Genomic DNA, 10,180 nt, shown 5'->3' with positions numbered 1-10,180 from the left:
GCAATTTGCTGCAGCACGCTCGAGGACTGTGGAACGGGCAAAAGCTTTGTCAGGAGCTACAACATTATTATTAGCACTATTTAAAGAGCATCCCAGATGTGCATGGCACTTTACGGACAAAAATAATTGGCGGTCCTTGCCCCCTGAAGCTGAAATAACACAAACCCAGCCCCAGACAACAATGAGCACGGCTGCGGAAAGCCGGAGCACGGCGGCGGCGATGGCACTCCTGAAAGAGCACGGGCTGCACCCGTTATCACATCTGCTCTCGCACTTGACCTGCCCCGATTGCAGTCACGGCAAGTTTTTTTTCTCCGATTTTTCACTGAGCGCCCAACGGCAAGGACAGGCTACTGGTTTAAATTATTTTATGTCTACCTCTCTAGAGCTGAAGATGGCACCCGGGCAGGAGCCATCACCGCGCCGGACGCGTCAGCAGCGTGGATGGAAAATCTCCCCTGGGTGGGGAGGGTCCCGGTGGGAATGCGGCAGCGCTGGCAGGGCAGGCAGGGTGAGGGCAGCCCACGCTGCCCGCTCCGCTCGGGCACGGAGGCGAGGATGCCGGTGCAGCCCATCGCCCGTACGGCCGGCAAACCCTGCCCCGGACACCCGCCTGACGACTCTGTTGGCAAGTTTTGCAGCTTTCCGTGGGAATCGTGACGTATTCCCAAGGACTAATTATCTGCTCATGCGTTTTGGGATCACTGCTGTGCGAGGGCGTCCATCTGCAGCCCCGGCTGGGGCTTTGCTGACCGTGCCTGCCGCTCATTGCGATAGGTGGATTGTTTGCATTCTCACGTGGACTAGAATTATTTTAACAGTGGCTTAGCATTTATGGTACAAAAATGGTCTCAAATATCAATGACACGCTGCATTTTTAAATCCAGCCTGTCAGAGGCAAACCAAGCACCACTACTTATGGGCCTCATCTCCGGCAAGGTGGGCTCCAGAGCCCCTCGGATCAGCGGGAAGGTACTCACTACCTTCAGCGAGGGTTTGCTCAGCCTTTGCCAAGCATCCCTGAGCCCTCCCAACCCACCGCGAGGACCACAATGAGGGTCATTAATGACGTTAACCGCTGCACGCAGGTCAGCAAACCCATCACCCGCTCACAGGGGCGAGGGGAGGCATCCCGATGGGGACGGGAACGAGCAGAGGCAAGAGCTAAATGAGCCCACCCAGGCTGCAATACAGCTAACGACACGAAGGCAAGATCTTAAAATATTTTGAGTTCGTATATGGGTTTTACAACTATTTGAGGCTACACTATTTGCATACTAGTACTTCTCTACAAAAGGAATAAACGCACCTGCCATTGCATTAGAGCAGCCTTGGTCGTAAAGCACTGTACTGCTCTGCGTAGCTCCAGGATTGGGACCCAAAAATATAACACAAGCCCAATCCAGAGCACATGTAAGGCAGGAGAGAGCTTCCTACAGCTTTTAATGAGTTCTGGAGCGGGTCCCAGGTCATTCTGGTGCTGTTTTGTGAAATTACTTAGATTTATGTCCAGCTATTTAATATCAGCCTGACCTGCTTTTGCTCAGCTCTGTGTTTGACTGCCGCTGCTCCCATCCAAAGATTTTAATTTTTTATCTTGTTCATTTTTTTCCCCTTTGCACTGATATTTTTTCTAATTTGGTGATCTCAGCAAGATGTTTGGGATGCACTTGACAGAGCATAATATATCACCTGTCGAGAGATCCCAGCTTTTAAAAAGTGGGAAAATTATTGGTATAATTGCAGAGTAAACGCTTGTCTGGGGAAGGGGAACTCCTCCATGCCATGGAGTGGTCCGGGAACCTTCCCCCCCTCCAGAGGCGCGAGTCCGGCCAGCGCTGGGCGCTGATGGGAGCCTGACAAGGAGTTGATAAACCTGGGCTGCCCCGCTGCTCGGAGACGCTCTATAACTGATTGTTTTAATACCAAAGTGACACCAAAGGGGGGTCAAGTAAATAAATATGCATGCCTCACCAGTTCAAAATAATAAAATTCCAATGTGTGCAAGCCTGCTTGTTGAACATATGTTTGCGGCACGGCTAAGCCATCTGGCTCAATGTCAAGCATTTACACCAACTGCAGTCTTACACTACCTGACAGCAGAAAAGCTTTATTCCCTTGGTGTTTGGGCACAAATGGAGAAATATTATTGAAATGATTATCTGCATCAAGACTCAGATTTGGTTTGACATTTAGCTGGCTCTGTTTAATCCAAAGGGTTGTCTGAATGAATAAAGAGAAGGGTTCCTCCAGAAGATGCTGCAAGCAGCCAGGGAAAGCCAAATGATTAATGAGACTGAAAGGCTGGGTGGACCCTGCCCACCTCCACCCAGACCTCGGTGCCAAGAACTGCATATGAAATTAGTCTGAGGCTTTTGTAGCTTGTCAGGAGGATGCTCACAACCAAAGGGGCTCTATTTTTGGACCTTAAGAAAACAAAAGAAATCACTACGTTGCTTCCAGCCGGGAAGGAAAGCTCTGTGTCCTAATTAAAAACAATCTCTTAGAAGTCGCAGGTCATCATCACACCTCGGTTAGAGCGAGATGCGTTTTGGACCCGTGTCCCTCTGCCCCCAACGCCAGAGGAGAGGGGGAGATGCCTGGTGTGCAGGGCTGGGGGAAAGCCCCCTCCTTCCCCGGGCAGAGCCCCCACTGTCCCCCTGGGACAGAGGGGTTGTGAGCAGCGCGGTGGGAATTTAGTCCCAAAGAAGGTGGCCCGCTTCCTTTTTTTCAGAAAAAAGTCTTCTGTAACACAGGAGGGAAGGAAAAAACAACCTATGAAGTTTGGAGCGAGTTAACAAGAAAAGAGTGGGAGCAGGATTTGTTTGAACTCACAGGGTTGCTGAAGGCTCAGTTTGACAAAGACAAATTTCTCTGAGAAATCAGACATACTGTATTTTAAAATAAAATAGGATGGAACTGCAAGGCACAAGGCTCTGATCAGCGTTATGGTCCAGAAAATCGTGCTCTTTGGGGGTACTAAAGCGCAACCTCCTTCCCTCTTCCCACAGGAGACCAGACTGTACTGGGTTTTTTCCTTTTTCCTTATATCTCCACTTCTAAATTGTTGATTTGGATTTAAAATTAATTTGGTGATTTGAGTTTAATAAGAATGTTAGACATGATTTCCTTCTCACTCTTACTTTTAATTAACTTTTTAATTGAGATTTAAATGAATTCTAATGAACAGAATTGGTAGCCTAATTGATTTGTTGCAGCAGCATAGTGAGGGATCAGTATGCTGGCAGCATTTTGATATATTACTCCATGATGTCAAACAGTTTACAGGTTAATTTTTTGGCAGAGGTTACTTAATGTCAGCAGAAAACAATAATTTACTTTTGATTTATTAGTAAACAGTCCCTCATAAGTATATGGTCCACGATGTTTGAACAAACTCGTGTTTATGCACAGCCTTCTTTGCCACCTATTAATGTCTCATTAGGAACTTGTCCCGGCTTCATACAAGAACTTCACACAGGCCTTGCCCAGATGTGCACAGGGACAAACGGTAGCAGCACCGTCTGGGGCCAGGGGCAAGGGATGGTCCACCGCTCCGCTCCTCCCACCGCGTTCATGTCCTAAACCCCTTTGTCCCACAGATGGCTTGGCAAGCCCTTTGCTTCTGAGCAGACAACCCGTTCGCGGTTTCCCTAAATAAATCCATAATAAATTTATTTCCATAAATAAATGAGAAAATACACTCTTTTTTCGCATTAAGAACAATGAGCAGATGAGGAACTACGTTATGACAGAGCTGAACACAGGCTGTAATTTCTGGCTGCACAAATTGCAGTTTGCCCCTATTATGATCCAGACAGCTCAACCGCACGGTTCTGAAAGAAAGTGGGCAGCGCGTGATTAATTGCGAGCTCACGGATTTTGCAGCTTCGAGAGTAAATCAACTGCTAAGAAGTGCTAACTTGCTAAAATATAAACTAATTTTAGTCTCTAGATATTAAAATATAATGCATCTTCCTCCTCCGTCGGGAAAGCTCATGAGAAGCTGTGGCTGACGCAGGGGAGAAAGCTGGGGTCAGCCCCCCTGCACGACCCCCAAGCCGGGGAGACCCTGCCCGGCTTCTCCTGTCCATCCCAAACCACCAACTGCCCGGAGCACACCCAGGGCTGCCGGCGCTTCCCGGCAGAAAGTGCCGGCGCTTGGCTCACAGGGCCTGGTTTTCTTCCCACCCTGGGTGTAAATCAGAGCGACGTTGGACCTATGTGGGTGTAAATGCAAAGCTTTAGAGACATTACTGCAGTCAGAGGGTAAAGCAGGATGGATGGAAAAGGAGAACGGGGACAGTGCAGGAAAATAGGATGAAAGAGAGAAATATTACTGGCAACATCCAAGACGGCTTGAAATATAGGGTGCTACCATATTTAAAGGAATCAGGTTTAAAAGTTTCATTTTATGATTTGTAAGGAATTTATGTGAAAATAATATTCAAAGACTGGCACCTTTTTTTTCAAAATACCAAGCTGTTAGCTGGGAAGGGAGATCCATGGCAAACATTAAACACCCACATTCCCCTGGCTAGAGGTGGGCGAAGCTGGTCTCGGCGGGCTGGCAGAGGGAGGGCAGAGCTCCTGCCTGCGGGGCCACCCAGCATCACAGCCCCGTGTCACCCCCGGGACCCCTGCCCGCCTGCAGCCCCCCCGCACCGCGGCGCTTGCCCCTGCCCAGCAGACGCGCGGGGTTCGGGGGCTGCAGCATCCAGCTGCATGAAAACCCCTTCCCCAGCGCATGCACACAGAGCAACCTCACCTCTGACTTTGGAGAGGCTCTTTGCCAGCTGAACGCTATCGTTTGTAGTGGAATTAACAAACTAACAATTTTCAAATCATTTCTGGTGACCTAGAGCTGCAAGCTGACTCTGGTCCAGTGTGTCGTTACAGAAGAGGATGGTTTAAAGACATTGATCTTCTAGAGGATAAAAATATCTGTCAATTTAGTGCTTCCAATATACGAACAAAGTATAAAAAATGGCACAATATATGAACCAAGTATAAAAAATGGCACATAGCGGTTGGCACCCCCGAGTGCAGTGCTGCGCCGCATCCAAGTGAGGGGGGATCGGCACGGCTCTTGGGGACGGACTTTGTCTCCGTCCCTTTGCCTCTCCCTTCGGAAATGGAGAGGGTCACCCATGGCGAGACCTGGGCTCCGGCCCCACGGGGCTGTGGCAGCCTCGCTGAGGGCTCCAACAACTCAGACCCCCGGGATGGTGGGGAGGGCCAATTTACACCAAGTGTGGCCCTGGAGGTGTGCAACTTATGTCTGATGTTCTCATTAAAGAACAAAGTGGCAAGTGGAAATGAAAACTGTTGATATCACTTCTCATTCCTCTCCCAGATACAGTGGCTTTTCAAACATAAAAAAATGAAATTCATCATTTGTTTCAATACGCTCCATTTAGAGTATTTCATACACCACAAACTTGAGATTAAAGAGAGAGCCTTTCTCAAATGCAGTTTAATTTTGTTTTTCAACTTCTTAAGCTTCTGTTAACACCTTTTCTGCAATCAGTACAGTACCTTTTAAGTTAATTAGTTCTGGAAAAGAATTACTAGTGTAATTTGTGATGAGACCTCCCTCCCTTTCATTCACCAGACAGAGCAGCATCTGATGTAGATAAAACGGACCACTGGAGGCTCCTCTAGTGAAGAGAGATGGTTAGAGATGAACTCAGATAACATCTTCAAACCATTTATCCCCCTTCAGCTCTGTAAGTGGGGAGAGCTAAGGTTTTAGCTGGTGTAAAGTGTACATTTCCATAACCTTTGGAGAGTTTCTTCCTGAATTATTTGGACTCCTAAACACCACAGATCCCACACAGGGAAGCACCTCACACAGAGGATGGTGCCCATTTTTCTTGTGCTGGCGGGTCACCCATGACTGGTTAGTCTTGGGCCAACTGTTTCTTCTTATTGTCAGCTTATACACCATGGAAATCGAACAGTTTCTGCCCACTCATCTCCTGCCTCCAGCAGCTTCACCCGAAGTTTTGGACAGCTGCTTTGGGTGGCCGCTGCACACCCAGTCCGAGGAGTCTCTGCCCAGAGATGAAGGACGAGCTGCTTTAGATCTGCACCAAATGCTCGTGTTGTGCTTCTAATTCACTCTGAAAATTGCAGTAATTTTCCACAGCTTGTTAGCCATCACAAACTCCTAACGACAGATTCTGCATGGTTTCCAGCGGGAACCACAGCTTAGCGCAGTTCTGCTTGAAAACTGTCCAGGGGCATCAGACAACACCAGCAACATTCGCGTGATGAGTGATGCTGCAAAAGGCTCTAGGATGCCTTCTATGAAGCTGAGCTGAATTTTGGGTTTCTACCTGAATGGGGCTTAAACATTTAAAATTAATTATGCAAATCATTGCTTTGTTGAAAAAGGCTGGATGTTAGCAAAGCTAGAGCTCCCAGTCTAGCTCCTGCAATGCCACTTCCAGCTTTGTCTCAGTAGCTGAGGAATTGGCCTTGAGTAAATGATAGCCACAGGTCTTATCAAATTCTCGTGTGTTTATGTATGTCGGTGTATTTTAACATACAGGAACCATCCACACTGAACTTTCACAACATCTCTTTGACTCACTGTCAAGTTCAATAACATCAGAGATCAATTGGTAGTGCATAAATTTACCTTCAAAGAAGCCCAAAAGCTGACACGTTAAGATGATTGGTATCCTCCTCTGGAACAGTGTTTTATCTTCTGATAGAGAACAGGAGTGACAGTCGAAATTTCCTGTGCTTCCCATCCTGATGAAAGCCCAGAGACAAAACCGGTTGTCGGCGTAAGCTAATAACACCCTGGTGCCGCTGCTGCCTGCAAAGATGGGTTAGGGCAGGGAGATGGGAGTGGCAGAGTCACATCTTGGCCAGCTCCTGGCAGCATCCAGAGGCTTGCCTGACTCTTAAGGAGCATATCTTTCTTTTAGGGAAGCTTATCCTGTTAGAAATGTACATACCATTAACTCAACGATATTGGCTTCCAATACTAATACTTTGCATTAAAATCGATTTGTTAAATCCAAATAGAAAACATTTATGTAAAAAAATTTTCACTTAAACCTATTTTCTTCCCTATAAACCCCAAGTATAGCAGTTCCCAATCTGTCCCTTTCTACAGAGTTTGTATTTATAAGTGTGATTATTGTCAACTTCCCTGCTTTGAATGGGAGGAGGTTTATTTGTAATTTGCAATGGGAAAAACCTAGGCTATTTGGCAAGATACATTATTTAGCTGATTCTGACTTAGTTAAACTGTTATGCTAGATTAGCAAATAAGCTGGGAGAAACTGTGCAACAACTGAGAAAAAATAACGTTGAGTGGAAACTGGCTACTAGCTGTTTTAATGAAAATAAAAGTTCCACTAACCCACAATTGAAAGTAACAATCTAATATTGTCTTACACTCTTATCCAACTTTTCAGCCCCCTTATCTTCCCTTAAATGCTATTGACAATGAAGAACACACTAGATTGATCACAGCTGACTCGGTTTTCAGCCAGTTAAGGATTCACCCCCAATCCCTGGTACTTTCTTAACCTGCAAGGGTCAGGGCTCTATTGACATCCACACTATAGGGTTGAAGCCAAGGAAGCGGTGAGTAAAAGGGGGAAAGTCCTCTGTATTCCTGCCGCCGCTGAGGCAATGGTATTTGTTGGAGAGAACTGCCCTGTCCCTGTGCCCTGCAGCCCGGACACCGCCGGGGTCCGCCCTGCCCGATGCTCTGCCTCGGCGCGGCGCTCCGGTGGGACGGGGGTCGCGGGGGCTCGGGCTCCGCGTGCCGATCCCGCTCCTCCCTCCTCTGCCTCCCCTGGGCCCCACGTTCCCATCAGCCTCGATGGCTTCTCACCACGTCCCACAAACGCACAGCAACTCCACCTCTGGACATCCAGTTCTCTTTTTTTTAATGGAAGCTACCTGATATGTTTTTGTTGTCTATTCCTCCATTTTTTTTCAAGCTGCCTTTAGGGCTGAATTATTTTGTAGGACTGGTTGGGGCTTTTTGTGTATTTGAGCTTGTTTAATTTTGAAATAGGCAGGACTGAATTTCTGGGTGCTGCTGCAGCTCGCCGCTTCATTAATGAAAGCGTCTCGTCCACGACTAGATCCTCGCCATCACCACCTGAAGTTTGTGTAACAAGGGCCCCTGCAATTTAACTACCAGGTTTTGAAGGGTCCCGCAACCATGGTCTTCCATGGCCCAGTTCCACCAATAAATGCATTAGCAGCATATTTAAAAAAGAAGGAGAGCCTGTGATACAGCCTTTTTGTTCTCAGCCAACGGCCCAGCCTAGCTGGCAAACAGCTACAGAAGAGCGATTGCAGCAGGCAAGCGACTCGCCCAGCTCTCCTCCCAGCGCCCCGAAACCCAGGCTGACCGGCCGCCCAAGCCAGCAGCCCCCTCTCCCCATGACGGCAGCGGAGGGTGTCACCACCCTCTGCCCTGACGTCCCAGCGCTGCCGGACCCCGTGCCGGCGCTGAGCGATGGGCTGCCGGACACCCCGCCACCAGCCGCGCCACGGCAGCAGCCGGCACTCCCCATGCAGGGACCTACATGACCTGCCGTATTAACCCATCCAACTCAGCGTGGCGTTTGATGATTAGAGAGGTGTTATTTAATTTATTTTTTCCATACTGCAGTTAATTACACCGTCTCTGATTGTGCTGATAATTTTTGCTCCTCCTCAGCCCAGTAATCAACAATTACTCGCAGGTCTTGTGGCAATGCCAACACGCAGGACACGATGGCTTGATTTGCTCTTGGTGTGAAGCCAATTCAGACAGCTTCTTTGGGGTTTTTCTCCTGGATTCCCTTCCCCAGCAAGGCGATGTGGCCCTTCCATGTGCCCTATGCCCCTCGAGACACCTGGCGTCAGACACCAGAGGGCTGAAAGGCAGCCGAGTCCCTGCCAGGCTGCTGGTGGCTGCCAGCACTGAGGCGATGCTGCTCCCGCACCGTCAGCATCCTCCGGGGCCGGAGCCACCGGCGGGCGCCGGGGGCTGCCACCTGCTCAAAAGGCGCAAAGGTGGGTGCGTGGCACCCTCGCCGAGAGCTCAGCCCAAGGGCGGGCACTTATTCAGGCTGGAGATCGGCAGCCGGCACGTTCAACCTTCTGCACCGCTCTGCGTCTCACCGCAAGTGCAGCCGCAGCATCTTATTCTGGAAGTTTGGAAGTTTGTTGGGGTTTTTTTTGGTTTGGTTTTTTTTGTTGGTTTTTTTTTTTCTACGTGCCTTTGCCAAGGCGTGAGAGCTAGAAACTGTGAAAAATGCCAGGAAAAAGTGAGGCTGGAAAATGAGCAGAGTCAAAAAGCCTGTATCTAGGTGCCTATTTTTTCCTTCGGCAACAGAGAAATGAGTATATGCCTCCAAAATTATTCTAGCTCGCCGTAGTGATAGGAGTTTACTTACTAGGAGGGTTTCCTCATCTACTCATTGCTTCTTTTTTTTCTTTCTCTTAAACGATGCTCTGAGTAACCACTTCTATGATATCATCTGCCAAGGTCTTTCGAATTTCTGCTTTGCATTAAAGACAAAGAATTCTTCACAATTAACGTGCTTTGAGGGTTTCCTGTCACAGGAACGTAATTAACTCTTTGCTGGCCTAACTAATTTCTGCATTTTAAAAAGTAGCCTGATAATGACAAAAGTGGAGCACTCAATCCACAGGATAGCCATTAGCTGCACTCAGTTATTGTGCAGTCTCAATTCAGACCACAATTACTGTCAGTGAATTGCACTGGAAGCTACTTCTTGTACGCAAACAAGAATACTATTCATTAAAGGCCACTTTCAATAAAATGCAATCTATATTTTTAATGAATATTTGAGAAAGAAAATACAATCTCGGATTCAGAAACCTGCAATACAGTTATTATTCTTTTAATAACAGACTTTCTCAGGTACAGCTACTGACAGATGTTGGAGAGGCAGCAGAAATGAGATGGCTGGTGTAAGAGCTTTGACTCGAGAAATGAAAAGCAGAGCTCACGGTAAGCTAAGCCGATGTTAAATAAGGCTTTCCCGGAACCACCTACAGCAGACACAGCTTCCCCCGTGGCTTTTATTGATGTCCCTGGGCTGCTACGTTCGCCTTAAACCTTTCACGCCCGGTCAAATACAGCGACGTGGGAACCGAGAGAGGCCCCGGGTGCCCCCCGCCCCCCCCC

General features: G+C 48.1%; 1 protein-coding gene across 1 annotated transcript in view; it reads left to right on the top strand.

Annotated features, from left to right (window-relative positions):
- Positions 1–558: 558 nt before the first annotated feature.
- GALNT5 (polypeptide N-acetylgalactosaminyltransferase 5) overlaps positions 559–10,180 on the top strand; it is a 94,423-nt gene continuing 84,801 nt past the window's right edge. The window contains exon 1 of the mRNA XM_010563075.1: positions 559–628. Within this exon, the coding sequence (XP_010561377.1) occupies positions 559–628 (70 nt within the window). The remainder of the gene's footprint in view (positions 629–10,180) is intronic.

The sequence above is a fragment of the Haliaeetus leucocephalus genome, unplaced genomic scaffold, assembly GCF_000737465.1.
Source record: "Haliaeetus leucocephalus isolate CR32 unplaced genomic scaffold, Haliaeetus_leucocephalus-4.0 Scaffold163, whole genome shotgun sequence".
Taxonomy (NCBI): domain Eukaryota; kingdom Metazoa; phylum Chordata; class Aves; order Accipitriformes; family Accipitridae; genus Haliaeetus; species Haliaeetus leucocephalus.
Note: the sequence above shows the minus strand (reverse complement) of the source record. Positions and strands in the feature narration are given on the sequence as shown.